Source organism: Crocodylus porosus, unplaced genomic scaffold, assembly GCF_001723895.1.
Source record: "Crocodylus porosus isolate Cpor-Errol unplaced genomic scaffold, CroPor_comp1, whole genome shotgun sequence".
In the NCBI taxonomy this organism is placed as follows: domain Eukaryota; kingdom Metazoa; phylum Chordata; order Crocodylia; family Crocodylidae; genus Crocodylus; species Crocodylus porosus.
Window position 1 is genome coordinate 27,434,947 of NW_017728948.1, and position 17,500 is coordinate 27,452,446.

At 38.4% G+C, this 17,500-nt stretch overlaps 1 protein-coding gene across 2 annotated transcripts in view; it reads left to right on the forward strand.

Annotated features, from left to right (window-relative positions):
* Positions 1-17,500, forward strand: part of CPEB2 (cytoplasmic polyadenylation element binding protein 2) — a 79,597-nt gene that overhangs the window by 60,970 nt on the left and 1,127 nt on the right. For both annotated transcript variants that reach the window (XM_019553083.1, XM_019553084.1), the window contains 4 exons: positions 3,166-3,284; positions 3,575-3,689; positions 5,634-5,815; positions 14,660-17,500. The exon at positions 14,660-17,500 is cut by the window's right edge and continues 1,127 nt beyond it. In XM_019553083.1, coding sequence (XP_019408628.1) covers positions 3,166-3,284; positions 3,575-3,689; positions 5,634-5,815; positions 14,660-14,887 — 644 coding nt within the window. In that variant the 3' untranslated portion in view covers positions 14,888-17,500. The remainder of the gene's footprint in view (positions 1-3,165; positions 3,285-3,574; positions 3,690-5,633; positions 5,816-14,659) is intronic.

The following is a 17,500-nucleotide window of genomic DNA, read 5'->3' on the forward strand; positions in this document are numbered from 1 at the left end:
GTAAATTCAGATTAGACAACAGGAGGTGCTACTTCACGGTCAGGGCGGCTAGGATCTGGAACCAACTTCCAAACGAAGTGGTGCTGGCTCCTATCCTGGGGGTCTTTAAGAGGAGGCTAGAGAATCACCTTGCTGGGGTCATTTGACCCCAGTACTCTTTCCTGCCATGGCAGGAGTTCGGACTTGATGATCTGCTCATGTTCCTTCCGACCCTACTAACTCTGAAACTATGAAACTTTGACAGACTGTAAGCATCCCTCATTAGTCTCAAGGCAACCTGGGAAAATACCAGCTCTTCATTTTCACTTTTTTTTTTGCCTACAGAAAAGCAATAGAGCAATTTATTCTATTGCATATGGCTCAGAAACATCATAGAAGGTCAGAATCCTAGAATCATAGAAAATTAGGGATAGAAGGGACCTCAGGAGGCCATCTAGTTCAACCACCTGCTGAAAGCAGGACCAGCCCTAGCTAGATCATCCCAGCCAAAGCTTTGTCTAGCCTGGTCTTAAAAACTTCTAAGAACTGAGATTCTTCCTCCTCTGTGGGTAACCTGTTCCAGTGTTTTACTACCCTCCTTGTGAGAAAGTTCTTCCTAACATCTAACCTAAACTTCCCTTGCTCCTTGTTTTGTTGTCTGACAACACTGAAAACAGTCTAGCTCCATCCTCTTTTGAACACCCCCCCTTCACAGAGTTGACAGCTGCTATTAAATCCCTTCTATCTCCTCTCTAGACTAAATAAGCCCAGTTCCCTTAGCCTTTCCTCATAAGTCATGTCGCCTAGCCCCCTCACCATTTCTTTTGTCCTCCATTTGTCCACATCGCTCTTGGAGTGGGGAGCCCAAAAGTGAACACAGTACTCCAGATGTAACCTCACCAGTGCTGAATAGAGGGGAATAATCACTTCCCTTGAGCTGCTGGCAACACTCCTACTGATGCAGCCCAGTATGCTGTTAGCCTTCTTGGCGACAAGGGTACGCTGCCGACTCGTATCCAGCTTATTGTCCACTGTAACCCCTGGGTCCTTTTCTGCAAAGCTGCTGCCCAGTCAGTCAACCCCCAGCTTGTATTAGTGCATGGGATTGTTCCCTCAGAAGTGAAGGACTTTGCACTTATCCTTAAAGAATGCTCTTAACAGTGCTAACATTGTAAAGCACCCCGTTACATAAAGGGGAAAGAGTATTGCTTATTGCGTGCCTCATACTGAATAGTTATCTCTCAGATTGTAGTGTGGATGTATATTGAAGAGTGCTGCTTATAATTTCTCGAAACATGCACAAATGATACAAACTTTGCCTTGTAGCTGAGATGCAAATTGTTTCTGCTAATGTGATCCAGCAGCTGGAGTGTTTTTTGAAAAAGATCTATTCAGATATATTCAGATAAGTAGCTCTTTTCAATCTCAATGAAAAGAATACAGTTGAAAAGTACAAAAGACTCAGGTGTTAAGGAGTGATAGTGGCTGCATGCCTGATACAGCCAACACATCTACAAAAGCAAAGAAATAAAAAGTTTAGCTGCCTAATAGTACGTACCTACCAGCTATCTACAATTAGCAGTGTCGAGGGAAGAAGAATCTGGTAATGAAATGCACACAAACAAATGGAAAGAGGGAAAAATTAAGGTTTTGTTGCATAATCCTAGGCATATGATAGTTGTAATGATTATTATGTTTATACTTGATGGAGGAATAAGGAGTATGTTCTCTTGCAACTTAACTTTTCATTCCATTTATTCATTGTTTTTGGTACAGTGAGCATGTGTGTATTGATTATTTTATAATCAGGTTGAGTATGTTAATTTCCTAGCTTTTATACATGCTTAATAATGGGTGGGGTCTAAGGAGGAGGTGGCAAAAAAGTGTCTATAGCTGTGTATGAACTCACCTCCTGTGCTGTACAATAAAATCGGATAGAAAAGTTTCGCTGGACTTGAAAGGATTGTGTGTTCCTGGTCCCCTCTCAGTCATGCTTGTGTGTCCACCTGTCTCACCAGTCAGACTTGAACACCTCGTCCTCCCTCAACTAATCAGGCTTTCCATGCCCATCCTTTTGCACTAAGTTCTCTCCTTACCCAGCCAAACAGCATTGTTTGTGCCCTGTTCCTAAGCAAGCAGGCAACGCAGCTTATGTGAGCCCCAATCAGTCATCCAGTCCAGTTTGTATGTGCCCAGTCCCCAGCATCCAGGTCTGTGTTAAAAATGTGTAAACTTTCTATTATAACATTTTTTATAATTATAGAATATTATCCCTATTGCCCTAAATCTATTCAAGATCCAAATAATGAATAATGTATTTTGTGTAGACAGTTAGCTGTTAAAGAGAGATTACTACTCAACCATTAAAATTCAGACTAATAAGGAAACACTTCAGGCAGAGCCTAGTTTCACAGATTTCCTACTGAATAGTTGTAAAGGAGCACAAAATGAAAACCTACATAATAAGTACAGAAGGCATAAAAACAAACCCTGTGCAAAATTTCACCCTTATTGCTGACTTTCTTTTAAAGAGAAACAGGAGTATATGCCCTATTTTTAAATTCACTTCAGAAAACAGCCCATAGCATGGAGTCACTGCTGGGCATCTCCATAATAAAATGTTTTATGCTTACTATTACAACCAGAACTATTAAGATGTTTTAAAAGTGTTTTTATGTTCGCACCATAGCATTAAGTTAGCATTTGAATTTCTATATGTGCAATGTTTGGAAGGCTTGCTAGGTCACTTATGCAACAAAGTACTTTGCTCTAATCTCTGGAATTGAGATTAGTCCCTTTGTGCCAAGTTGGATTTTCATTGTATAATGTCCATTGCTGGCAATGAAATATACTTTTAGATCCTAAGTAAATCATTATCTTAAATTTCCACTGTATGATGTAGCAGACATGTTTATTTTGATTTGATGTTAATCTCTTATTTGGAAAATGCAAAGGACTGAATTGTTGGCATAGAAGTGTATTACAAAGAAACTCTCTATAGTCAGTGTTTAAGTCATTAACTATGACAGAGTGTTGTATAGATGAAGAAGCTGTTTCCAGTCTACATATTAAGAATTGCTTTGACATCTCCATTCTCATTTTGACAAATGTTTGGCCAAAAAGCATTTTGTGAAGAGTTGCAAGGGTGAAAAAATTGCACATTTTCAGCTAATTCTTTGTTTTCAGGTTATGCGTTCCTCCTTTTCCAAGAAGAGAGCTCTGTTCAGGCACTGATTGATGCCTGTATTGAGGAAGATGGAAAGCTCTATCTGTGTGTTTCCAGTCCTACTATCAAGGACAAGCCAGTAAGTAAACAGTAAATGGCCTCTGGGCTATACATGCCATCTGTCTAATTCTGCTTCTGAGATGCAGATAGTGGAAATAATCAAAAGTAAGCTACCACTGGCACAGTTCAACATCTGGAACAGTTGGCTGATTTAAAAACTGTGGTGTCTTGAATTAATAGGATGAAAACAGACAAACGAGACAGGTTAAGTTAATGGGCTCGTGACTACCTAAGACAGACTGATAGTTACTGTGACTGCAGTGTGGTGAAACTTAAAGTAGTATGCGGCTTTCTTCCTTTATTAAATAGGTTCAGATCCGTCCCTGGAACTTAAGTGATAGTGACTTTGTGATGGATGGTTCACAGCCTCTTGATCCTCGAAAAACGATTTTTGTTGGAGGAGTCCCTAGGCCATTAAGAGCTGGTACGTATAAAACTACAATTGTAATGTCACAGTTTTAAAGGTGCACCCTTGTCAGTAATGCATTGTGTAAGGTAGAAAGACACAAGACTGTCTTAATAGCAGATGACCAACAGTACTATGAAATAACTTAAATATCTCCACATATTTATACCATTTCTTATGTGATTCATCTAGATAGGCCTTGGTTACAAGGTGCTGTTCATCTTTTACATCTATTTAAAAATAAATTTCAGAACTCGTCAAGAAGTTAATGATTATGAACTTAAAAATATGGAAGTTCAAGCTACACTTTGCAAAGTTGTAATGTAAAAATTGCCATACAAAGGCTTTTCTTTAATATTTTCTTTGCCTACCTCCAGTACTGGTTCTGAACTTGCTTGTAATACTGCAGTTACTGTATCTGTTTTAGTGTATTCCATAGTGTCCTTTCATCAATGGTTTGTTTGAGGCACAGTGATTTACCTGATCACAGAAAGATTAGTACTCAGACTGGTCTGTCAGGAAATTAAGGTAGCCAGAATATGACAACGTTAAAGGTCTAGGCATAAAACATTTGCAGTTTTTTTTATTTCTTGAGCCTAGAATGCCACAACCTAACTCCATTTTTCACTTCCAAAAATTTATGGTTAGCCATACCTCAGATATTATTCTATGCTATATTATTTTGTCACTACAGTAAAAGCATAGGGTGACCTTTTCCTAGCCAGTGCAGTCACTTCTGTTAGAAATGCTTCCACTTTTTTCTGGTAAAATTGACCAGTTAAGCTAAAATCATCATCTGCTGTTCATCACATTGAACTATATCTTCTGCTTCTAGTTTAAAGCCATTCTCTTCTCCCTTAAGTGCCTGTTTGCTTTTTTATTTGCTTCTTTCACAGACCCAAGGATGAACATTTTGTGCCCAAAAGCTTGGCTTGCATCTCTCCCAATTATATAGTTGGCCTGATTAAAGATAACATCAAAAACATCTTCTTTCTCACATATTTCCTGGCCCATCACAGCTATAGCAACACTCCAACCCTACTACTAATATGTAAAATAGAAACTTTCATAGTATTTACACAATGAGTGTCTTGTCTTCACTAAACTATTAAAAATTTTAGCTCACTTTTTAAATAGATTTGACAACAGACATAATATTAGTTTTAACTAAAAGCTAATTTTGAATAGCACTATTAAATATCAGCTTTACACCTCATGTTCCAGAGTATACTAGTAAGGCTGTTTGCAGATGTTAAAAAAAAAAATGGTGCTTTACTTCAGGCTTGATATGTTTCTGTACCCTGCCCCATGCATGCCCAGAAGAGAGAACATCTTAGTTAGTCACCTGATAGCTGTATAGATCGGGCACTTTAGTGGGGCTTCTTTTGCACTTTTATCTAATAGCTGATTGAATTAACTTTAGCTAAAAGCATCAAATAGCCCTACTGAAGCACCAAATCGATATAGACACTGCAGAGTTGAGCTGAAATAACTCACTGCTGCTTCTGGTAAAGCATGGTTTTATTTTGTGGTTTCTTTGTTTGTTTGTTTTAATTATCTACAAACAGCTTAAGGTTTTACTGACAGGTAAAACTTCAGTATGCAATTTTGATTACTGCAATAACTGACACGGCTTTTTGATGCTATATTGATTTGTTAAAGTATTTGATTTTATATTATTTGAAGTTCCCACTTCCCATGCTCAAAACCTAGCTGCGCTCTCTGTGCAATTGAAGTGAAAACTGCTACTCCATACACAAACAAGGAATAGAATGATTATAGAGCAAAGTAATAGTAGCCTGCTACATGGTATGCACAAGGAAACTGGCATGTGGAAAATGAAATGCCTATGAGTATAGTTTGAATGAGATGGTAAACTATCTATTTTGTCAATTTTCATTTTTCATTTTTGTGCATTTTCATTTTTCATTTAAAATATTGCATTCCTTTGTTTCTCAATAGTTGAACTGGCTATGATCATGGACCGTCTCTATGGTGGAGTTTGTTATGCAGGAATTGATACTGACCCTGAGCTGAAATACCCAAAAGGTGCTGGACGTGTTGCTTTTTCCAATCAGCAGAGTTATATTGCTGCCATTAGTGCTCGGTTTGTCCAACTTCAGCATGGCGATATTGATAAACGAGTAAGTTGTACAGAATTAGTTGTTTAAAATGCTTCTTACTTACATTCTTAAATAAGTGCTAATCTGTAAATCAGTTATGTCAAGATGCACATTCCAGTATTAATGGAGAAGTTAATGGTAAGTAGATAAAAAAAAAATGAAGATATCACTATACCATGCCCCTCAACCATGCCTCACTTACCCTCCCCTGCTTACACATTTTTATCATGTCATATTTTTCTTAGCTTTTATAAAAACTCCTTATTTATGTTTCTGTTGATAGTTATGTATATAGCCTCCTCACATCCTAAGGATCAAACTGTGACTGTCCCCATACTAACAACAAGCATTCAGCAAAGCAGCAGTTTGTTTCAGGAACATGTGCTAGACCAGGGCTGTCCAACTGATGGCCTGCAAGGTGTTAAGTTGCAGCCTTCAGGGTCTCACCTGCCTGTGGCTCCCCATATTGCTCTGTCTGCACCTCCCTACTCAGGCTTCCACTTTGTGCACCTGTCGCAGGGGCAGAGCAGTGCAGTACAGCACAGCTCTGAGCTGAGGGGTGAGCCCAGGGCTGTGTGATGAGCAGGGTTGGGGTGCCCGCACTGGCATGCAGTGCAATGGGGTGTCTTCATTTGCCATGCAGCCTAGGGACCCATGGCCTCGACTGATACAGTCCATGTGATGTGCAACCCTGATCACTTAGAAGCTGCACAGTCCTGTGCTACACCATATTTTTTTTGTTCCAGGAACTATCATTTCTTTTTTGCTTTCTGCAGGCAAAGTGCAAGCAAATCAATTTTGTTTCTCTTCTCTTTACTCTAATTAAACCAAAGATAGAGTTTTTTAATATTCCGAGGTGCTTATCTTTTTACATCAGACTGCCTTAATAGGTTTGTGTGTTTGATTAGTAGGTGTTTAAGAAGAAAGATAGCCATATATTTGGAATTGTGGGTAGGACTCCTGAGGTCTGGTATTAATTCCATTAGTACCTCAAGCATCCTTTGTAATGTAGGTCAGTCTCTGCCTTCATCTGCAAAATTAAAATAAGAAAATTAGCTCACTATGGTGTTGTAAAGAAAATAAAAATTAATTGGTTTGAGACACTCCAGTATTAATGGACAAGTTAATGGTAAGTGGATAGAAAATGAATATATGACTATACCATGCCCCTCAGTCTTGGAGAGTAGTACTCAACCATGCCACATTTACACATGTCAAAACCAGAAATGAGACACTAAAGCTGCTCTGAAGCTCTTCTAGTTCAGTGCTTTCAAATGCACTGGTTGGAGATATCAAGAGTGGGGATGAAAAGAAGGCAGTCTTGGAACAGCTTCAGTGGGTCATTTTTGGTATAGAATCCGTCTGCCTTTAAACCAGTTTGAGGGCTTTTTCTCTTCAAAATTCTGGATTAGCTCTTAATACCCTTGATGGGCGCGTCCACACATGCAAGCATGCGTGCTTCACATCAGCTCAAATAGAAGCAGTGCAAATTTGAGCCAGGGCTTTTTGCTTCAGCACACATGCTTGGACATGCACTTTGTTTTGGGGCAAAATAACCCTGCCTGGCTTCTCCCAGATCTGCAGCCAGGGGAAGCTAGAGCCCGGGGCCCGCACCTATGCTGTCCCCAGCAGTATAAAAAGCTGCCCTGTCAAGTAGCTCAGGGCTACTCGCTCTCAGGAGCTTCTGGAGCCCAGCCAATTGGTACCTGGTGACACTACCCCTTGTGCCAGCTGGACTGCTGAACCAGCCCTGAGAGTTCCCTGCACTCTTTACCTACTGCAGCAGTCTGGCAGAGGGAGCTGCTGCCTGGCTGTGACCTGCTGCGCACCTGCCAGACTCGGATGGGGACTGCACAGCCAGTAGCATCATCTGCCTCTCTGAGCCAGCTGCCAGTGGGCTGTGGCTGCAGAGTTGGCCTCCATGCAGCACTACTGCCATGTGTGCCCTCTGCCCGGCCATCTGGGTAGCTATCACCCAAAAGATGTTCTGGGTGTGGTGGCCTGCTTTGAACTGTCAAAGCATGTCCTCCTGGCCCTGTTTGGCCAGGAGGTCAGCCACAGCCAGCTGTGCCCAAGGTGCCAGCTCTGAGCAGGCAGGGTCCTGCCACTGGCTACCCTAGCAGGAAGTCTGGTGTTCCCTATTGGAAAACTGATGGGGGGTGGGGCCAGACAGAAAAGGGATTGGAGGGTCTGGGGTGCAGGCAGGAGGTGGGGCTGGGCAGGGAAGGGATCAGGGGCCTCAGGCTGGGGGGGAGGAGCAGGCAGATGGGCAGGGCAGGGATATGGGGGGTGGAGTGGGCGGGGCCAGCGGGAGTCCCCCCATAGTCTTCTTCCCTGTTCTCCAGCTCTCCCCTCCCCCCTACCCCTTACTTACCAGCACTGGAGCTCTGGTGCTGCAGTCCACTGTCTGGCAGCCATAGCACCTCTATGGAGGACCCAGCCTCTGGTTGCCTCAGGGCACGGACCTGCCCCACTTTTTTTAACTCTACTTTTTTTAGACCCCTGGATATCCAGGGTCTAATTTTCTCCCCGCACTGCAAGTTTGTAGCACAGGGACCATTTTTTGCATTCCCACACGTGCCTCTTACCCCGTCTCAAAGGGGTTTGAGACAGGGCAAGAGGCATGTGCATGCTTATCTAGATGCACCTGATTGGTCCCGTCATCAACATAACTTTCTAAGTTTAAAGCTCCAGTGAGTTCTCTGGTCGCATTACACTCCTCATGGAAAAAAGTATGATCTTTGTCTCTCTCAAATTTTCTTTTTTTAAAATCTTCATTTAATGTTATATGTTTCTTGTTTTGAGAGGCAGAAGGCTTCTTCTCTTCCTATATGCTTTTGCTATATCACTCATTATGTACACCTGTATCATGTCCCTTATTCCTCTGCTTTTGTAAGGTAAACAGTACCATATTTTTAAATATTTTTCATCATCCATGACCCGTCATTTTGAATATTCTTTTTTTGGTTTCCTTCTAATTCCAGCTAGCATAGCCCTTCTGAGAAGGGATGATTAGAACTGTACAGGACTAGGGACTCGCCATTGCTTTATAAAATGGCTCTATAATATTTCCCACTTTATTTTCAGTCCCATTCCTTGTACATTTTAACATCTTATTTACTTTTCACTGCACCTGTATCTTTCACAAGAGGAAGTTTTGATTGAGCTTTCAATAATACACAGGTCCTTTTTTCAGTTGGAAAGATGTGTCAAACTATGTAAGGTGCATAACTAAGTCCAATTTTTCATTTGGTGTTCATTACTTTTCATTTCTTTACATTGAACTTCCATCTGTTATTGGGTTACCCATCCACCTTATTTGGTTATGTTTCTCTTTAGTCTCCCCCCCCCCCACAATAACCTGAATTTGACTAATCTAAATGAACTTGTCACCTGGACATTTCACTGCCCTATTTCTTATGACCATTTCCACAATATTAATAAATAATTAAAAGGTTCATGGTATAGACTCTTCAGGGATCTCATTGAACCTTGTCTAGTATAGCAAAATATTTGTTCCTATTTTATTATTTGCTTCCACCCTTTTTTTTGTTAGCTTTTTTCAGCTATTTAAAAACCTTTACAAACTTAAGTAAATGTCAGCCTGTGCTCTTCTATCTGTTACTGCCATGTTTCATTCACACAAACATATTGGTTAGATCCTATCACATTGTGGGAAACTGGCCATCAAGTCCAGTCCCCATAATCTTCCAGATGTGTTATATTTTTTTTCAATTAGTTTATACTATGCTGCGATGACTTACTGTCCTATAATAACTTGAGAGGTTTTTTTGTAGTTGCAGAAATATTTGCTTCCCTCAAGTGCTCTGGTGTGGTAGCTATTTTTAATTGTGCATATTTTTCCTAGCAGTTCAAACACTTCAGGATAGATCCAGATTTGTCCTTTAGGCATTAAAATAGATTTAACTGGAATCTAAATACCTGTGTTGCAAAGAAAAATTCAGAATGACCATGCTTCAACTATGACAAAATTCCTCAGGTGCCTAAATTCCTTCAGTGCCTCCATTTGGACTGTACATTTTCCTAGGTCCCTATCATTGGGCTTTTATTTTGAGAAAGTAGATGTGTGCTTCTCCTGTAAATTTTGTTGCAATCCAGATTGGTCATGGAGAGATCTTAAACTTTCCCTGATTCTCTTAGGATACTTTACTACTTCCAAAAGGAAAAACTAAAATCACAGCGCAGTAACAATGTCACCATAGGGTGACGTGTAGACACACCCTTTGGTGTCCCCAGAGCATACAGAAGTCAAATTGACACTGAGTTCAGTACAAACTGTAGCACAGCCACTTTCACTTAGCAGGTTGGGTGGTAAAGTCTAGTTTTCATGAAAACTTAGGCTGCTTGCAGACGTTTAAAAAAAAATATGATGCTTTACTTTAAACTCTGCATGCTCCTGCACAAAGCCCAGCACATGCCCCAAAGCGGCATTGTGTTAGTTGGACCTGGCTCGCCCAATGTCTGTATAAATCGGAAGCTTTAATGCAGTTTTTGCAGCACTTTTGTCCCAGTTCTCTATAAAGAAACAGTAGGTGTCTAGTCCTAAATCATTCTTTGGAGGCATCTCATTCTCGTCATTCACTGGTTATATGCCTAATGCTGTCTGTTGGAATTGCCCTTCAGAGCAAAGTATGATCTTCAGGGCAGATCTAAGTGTAGGCTTCAAGGAGACCAATCTAGAGCTGACCCTTCTGGCTCTCTCAGAACTCAATAGATATATATAATTGCCATCTGGTAACATCATTTAAAGCAGTAGCTTTTTTTAATTAGTGTTGAAGCAAACTAATACATCTTGTGACACACTTATCTCTGGTCATCTATTACCAGAAAAGAGAACATCTGATAATATCCTGATACAGAGAAACCCCTGAGCGTCTCAGTGATGTTCACATCTTCCTTACTTGCTCTTTTTATTTCTAAGTCATACAGAAGATTCTGTTTGTAGGCCTTATGCCATTCATATGTTTGAAAATCCCTGTTTATTCTTACATGTTCATTACTTCTTCAATATCCTTCTTAGCTTCCCCTTTCCCGCCCCCCAGATATTTCAGGCTATTCATTCTCTGAATAATTATGAAACCTAAATTTCTCCTCTAAACTCTTACATTTTCCTTTTTACATTTTACTGTGATAAACTAATGAAAATATACTAGTATTTTTGTTTTCTAGTCTGTTTTTCACTTTCTCATTGTTACGCCGTAGCAGTAATGGGTAATAGTATTGGGTTTGGAAAAACTAAAATAGAATATTTAATGAACACATCATATTAGAATTGAATCTTTTTTCCACAAAAAATATTTAATCTTAATATATTAATATTTTGGAAAACTTAACATTCATGCCTAAAATAGCAGACATCTTTAAATGCAACAATTTGTAAGCAATAAAGAACTATATTTATTATACTACATCATTCTGATGAATCTAGTGCTTTGCTTACAAAGCTGTTGTAAAAATAGCTTAAAGTGAAATGTGACATTTATAAATCATGCAGAAAGTAAAGGGAAGTTTGACCTGCAGTCACATCTCTTCTTTATGTTTCTAAAAGAAAACAATATTCTGCGATTTAAGTTGTCTTTAGATTCTCACTTGTTCCATAATTGTAAATGACCCGTGTTCCCATATATTTATACAATACCACATAATGGGTTCCCAGTCATGATTAAAACTTCTGAACTGCAGTTCATCTCAGCTATTGATATGCAGAGAAGTTTTACATTTGTCCATATTAACCTGCATAAATAAAAGCAGTAAGTCCTCATACTGTCTGACAGATGCACGTGTACCCAGTTTCTGAAGGTAATGAAACTAAATCTATATCACAATTTCTCAAAGCTATGAGACCCTTATGATTTTAATTGGTACTACATTTAAATTTGGTTAAGGTTGTTTTAGATCTGCTTTATAAGTTTTACATGTACATACTGTCTATGAAGTGTCAAATGCACAAAATATTGCTCACTTGTTTGCCATATTAACACCCGTGTAATAGTTGTGGATGAATTATTCATTTTTGGCATTAACTTTCATATAAGAAATTTTATTCCCAACAGTAAGGTCTTCATGTTGTTAAATGTTTTTGAAAATATATATTCTCTAGGTTGCAGCTTTGAAATTTTCACTGTAACGTTGATAGATGAAAGTTTAATGAAGCTGTAATACTAATTTGCTAAAATGGCAAGTGCACATGGAGAAATCTCCTGTGGTTTTCATTTTAAAAATAAGTTTATTAGAAAAACTGAAAGATGAATAAGGATACCAGATATTAAATATCTAGGACAGATCATCATGTATCCACAATATCTCCTATTATTCATTGGGTGTGTGTTTGAAGGTAACGTGAATGAATTTATAACTAAGGAAGGCTTTTGTCCTTCTTTATATCTTTCTCTGACTTTTTTTATAAAAACTTATTTGCCCAATACCAATCAACTACAAAAGGATAGGGATACCCAAACAGGATCAAAACAGTAGCCTGTCTAGTATAATTAATTACATTCTGTTAACTGAGCTAGTTTGGAGCATTTTTAAGGTATCAAGGAATGCTTGCTGGTAAAGCTGATTTATCTTAAACTTCTGGAGTGTTAAAACGTAACCAGTAGGTGGGTGTCTTAAAACAAATTAAAAGCTCATCCAGGGAACAACAGTTTACTTCTGAGTCTTACTTCTACGCTTATCCAGCCCAAAAAACCCTATAGTACATTCCCCAAGGCTAACAGAATCTCTATCTGCAGCCTCTCCACAAAGTTCTTAGCATGACAATATTACAGTGGTAGGAAGTTTGATGCAGTAGTGTAAAGATAGGTGGGTTAGGGAGGACATGAGCCCCGGGTGCTACCTAAGGGGAGTTGAGTGCCTCATAGTCCTGTCCTTCTGTCTTGTGCTGCACCTTCCCTGCAGCCTTCAGCTCCAGCTCTAGCAGTGTGGATACAGCATGGCAATGATTGTGGCATTGGAGGGAGAAGGCAAGGGTTGGGAGAGAGTGTGACAGAGTGGGCAAGTGATGGTGTAAATAAATGTCAACCTTGTGCCACTCTAAAACATGTTTATGGTGGCACAGGTTGCAAACAACCAGATGTCTCAACCCCTTGTCATGCTCCAAGTGCCCAAAACCATTGCCACAACCAAACATAGTCAGTTTTGTGCAATTATTGTGTGACCCACCTTAAATGGGATGTTCCCCTGCTTGTGGATGTGCACCTCTACATTTCTGCCTCTGTCTTGCCACTGTGCCTGAATTAGAGCACGCATCTGCAAGTGGGGAAATATACACAAGGTTCCCCTGCTTGTAATTGTGCTCTGTAGGAATCCCCCGCATGGTTTTCCCACTTTCTAATCCATGATTTGAATCAGGGTGCAGCACCCAAGGCCACTGTCTTGCAGGATCAGTCCCCTGAAGCCTCAGGAATTGCAGAGACCCAATCCTGCAGGACAAGTACTCCAATAAAGTCTCGGACACCTGAGACCTACATCAGTGGTCCCAAGGCACATCCTGGCGCAACTGACCCTAGTCCAAAGATGATGTTTGTGAATAAAAGGCACTCTGGGAAATGTAATTTCTGTTCCCCATTCACTTCCTAGTCCTTGTAAACTGAAAAGCATACGTACATGTCTAAGACTATTACTGTTTTTATTAATAGCACTCAGGTCAGTTCTAAAGAGCAACAACTGTCTCTGTTACAGTGTGTATACATCTAAATAACTAAAAAAAAAAAACCTTGCAAATTATTTACTGTTTCAAAGTAGTGTATGCAATTTCTGAACACCAAAACAGCCAGCATCAGATGATTGCTTAATATAACATTATACCAGTATATAAAAAAAAATTCTTTTACACCAATCATTTTGTGAATATGAACAGCAGCTGCAGCATGATTTGCCAAACCAGCATCAATCAATGCATCTTCCCTTATAAAATGAGGAAGACAAGAAAAAAAAATCCATGTTCATGTATGAGGTCAACTTATTTGTATTTTATTTTGATCTTCTTTTTCCCATCTGGAAATCTGTTACAGTTCAGCTGTACAGACCCAATACAAACTAATCATGAATTCTTGCCACTTTTCCACTCTGGCCATCAGATGAGTTTGGGAGGTGAAAACTGTATAAGACAAGTGTACCTGGCAGTCTGAGTTGCAAAGGTGATTTTACAAAAAAAAATAACTATTTTACATAGTGATGGAAAACTATTTAGTTAGAGGAGCTATCAGAAATGGTAAATGAACACATTGTCAAGGTTAGCGACTAAAAATTTGACTTGCTTTATTTTAAAAATGCTTCCTAATTTATGTGCCCAAACAAGAAATACAATCACTGATGCTCATAAAAATGGTATGTTTGCAAGCCAGTTATGTAAGTACATGGTTGAATTCACTTTTCAGACAAATTACATAGTTGCATGATCAAATAATACCGCATGCAAAATTGTGTGTACAAAGTTCAAGATCAGGTTGAAATCTGTTTGAAAAACACATTACATATGTTTTTGAAAAATATTCATAGCATATTCTTATTTTTTTATGCCACCATTGAAAAAGTTAATGGGCAGTTTGAGAATGACTAACAATTTTTTGCCATCTCCTCTTCCTGATTTATTTACACTTCTCCATGTGTAAAAGCAAGTGTGTAATCCCCCCTTGTGTATAAAAAAAAAAATCTGTGTCCTTTTAACAAAATAAGTATTCTGGAATTGTGTTCCAGTAATACAGTCCTAGTGAACAGGCCTCATGTTAATACTTTCCATTTTTTTTTAGTCATCACAAAGGAAAACGTTAATGTTTTGAGTAGAAATTTCTAGACATTAACTGGACTTGGTGTGCATTTTTTTTCCCCCCCCCGCAACAGGTGGAGGTAAAGCCATATGTGTTGGATGACCAGATGTGTGATGAATGCCAGGGTGCACGATGTGGTGGAAAGTTTGCTCCTTTCTTCTGTGCCAATGTCACTTGCCTGCAGTATTACTGTGAGTTTTGCTGGGCAAATATCCACTCCCGTGCAGGACGTGAATTCCATAAGCCATTGGTAAAAGAGGGGGCTGACCGCCCACGTCAGATCCACTTCCGCTGGAACTAAGCATGGTGAACCAGCATCTACATAAGGAAAGAAGGGTGCATGTGGCTTACTGTGTTTGAAGATACCGACATGCAGAAGAAATAAGTGCATTCTTCTGCTTTTCACCCCAGCTCTCAATACATGCATCTTTATCAGCAGCCAAAACACTACAAGCCTCTTGTTTTTCACCAAAACCCTACATCTCAGGCTTACTAATTTTTGTGATATTTTCATGTTAAAAATAAAATGTTTTTTTGTATTTTCTCCAAGTTATTTTTATATGTAAAGTTAAAACTAGATATGAGAATGTTTTTTCGTAGGGGCACACAGTCTGCTGCTATATTTAGTGGGTGAAGCGTGCACTTATTTCTAAACATGGGTTTTTAACTTCAAGATCTGCCCCAGTAATTTACCAAAGGTAGCAAAATAGTGAAGATGGAATATGTCTGCTACAAAAAGCTTATTTTTATTGTTGTTGCTATTTTCAGTGTATACATAAACTAAAAATTAGGGTTGATTTTTTGCTCTCCATTTTGACTTGCAAGAAATAATACCTCAAGATAATCTGATTTATTAGCTATTTTTAAACATTTTTAATCACAAGCTGTATTAGCTTTGCTGCTATATAGGTGTTATGTGTAATGCCACCTATTAATACGGGATTGAAACGTTTAAGACACACTGCATTACAGAGAAAATGCAGGCAGCACAATATGGCTGAAACTGCCATAGTTTTAGAATGTGAAAAAACTGCATGTTTACTTACCTGTATACACCATATGCATGCACTAGAATTATTAATTAACAAGAGGTGAGTTATTGCAAATGTTCAGAAAAGGCTCTCTTGAATCTAGGTAGCATGAACAAATTTACAAAATTTGTTACAAAAAAACTTGCATGCATTATTGTGACTGAAGTAAAAAAAATGTCCTACATGTGTACAATATGCAAATTAGTTTTAGATTAGAAAGTGCAGCCATTTTGTGACCTGGTCAGTAGTGGAATTCGATTTATGCAGACTGGATGTAATATTGTAATCCCTGTGCAATTTTGTGATGTGTGGTTCTAATTCATGTGGAGTGATGTAGTATAGATAAAAGTTTGAGTAAAAAGCTAGATTTTTTTAAAATTAATTTAAGCCCCCTTGATTGTTCATGGTTAAGATTTCCTCTACAAACCAAAGATGGCCAGCACACTGCTAACCAGTCACCAAATGTGAAATCCATGACAAATGCATACAAAAAATATACTTATAAGAATGCATAATGCTTTAGTAATTTAATCTAATTAAAGTCAAAATGGAGATGGTGTAATATACAGACGGCTAGTTGCATAACAAACTAAATTTTACCTTTAAGACAACAGTGAAATCTGGCTTAAAACTTGCTTACATGTTTGACCTGTGTGCATTGTGGTCTTCTGTCAAACTGGGGTCACTGTTGCATGAAAAGTAGCTACTTAACAGTCATAGGTTAGTGTTTTTTTATTTTTATGAAGGAGTTCTAGCAATGACATTGCTTGCAATTTTGTGGGAGGGAAAAAAATAGTTTGGACGAAGGCAATATCTAATACATTTTTCTTGGTACTAAACACTAATAGAAAACCATTAGCAGTGCTTTTTGTCTATCTCAGAGCATTTTTAATGCAACTAGCCCCTATGTTTTAATGGAACAAAAACTATTCTGCAGTCTAAGCAAGCACCCAATAATAATAAATGTTAAAGTGCAGAATTACGAGCCTGACTCGAGATGAAATTACAAGGGATTGCTTTTGCAATCCCTTGGGACAATCCTTCATGTAAGCAAAGTGTTGATCTTATATTGGTTGTCTACGGTGTGCTTTTTTGTACTGTACAATATGTGGTTCATGTCTAACTCTGCTGTTTTATTGTGGTTGTGGTTCAAGTTTTTAATGTTTAAAGTTGATGCTGTTTTAAGAAGAGCTTTTTACTAATTTATTTGTCAATGTTCCCTATTTGTTACTTAACCATGATCCTCCAGATTTTTTGGAGCATTCTTTTCTAACCTTAACCCTGCCAAACCTTGATCCATTTTGACATTTGTTATGCACTATTTTTATATCTCTGTGAGAGATTTTTCCAACAGTCAGCTATTTTAAGGCACACTTTTTTTGACTGATGACATCTCCTTTGCTATACCTCAATTTTTGGAATTTAGAAAAGAAATCAGTAGTTTTGCAATGTTAATTATTTAGATATAATTTAATTCTGCAGATTTTTTTAAACTTTATTTTCATATTTTCTGCTTAACATTTAAAATTGAAGAGCCTTTAAATAAATAATGAACACTAATATGAAAATAGTACAAAATTTGAAATAATTGGAGATGTTAAAAAATCCCCTTCCCTGTTTAAATAGAACTGTTTCAGTTGTAGGGGAATAAAACAGGGATACCTTTTTTTGGCATGGGTAAAAAGAACTGAAATGTCTGATTTTACTTGTCACTTCATTTCTGGAGCAACTAAAGTTACGGCTATCGGCCTAACAACACCTTTTTTTTTCTCTTTTCTCCCCTTTTTTATCTAAGTTCTTATTTTCTAACTGTTGAACACTGTATTTGATTTTTTTTTTTTTTTTACAGATCATATTTATTTTACTATTTTTGTAGAAGATTG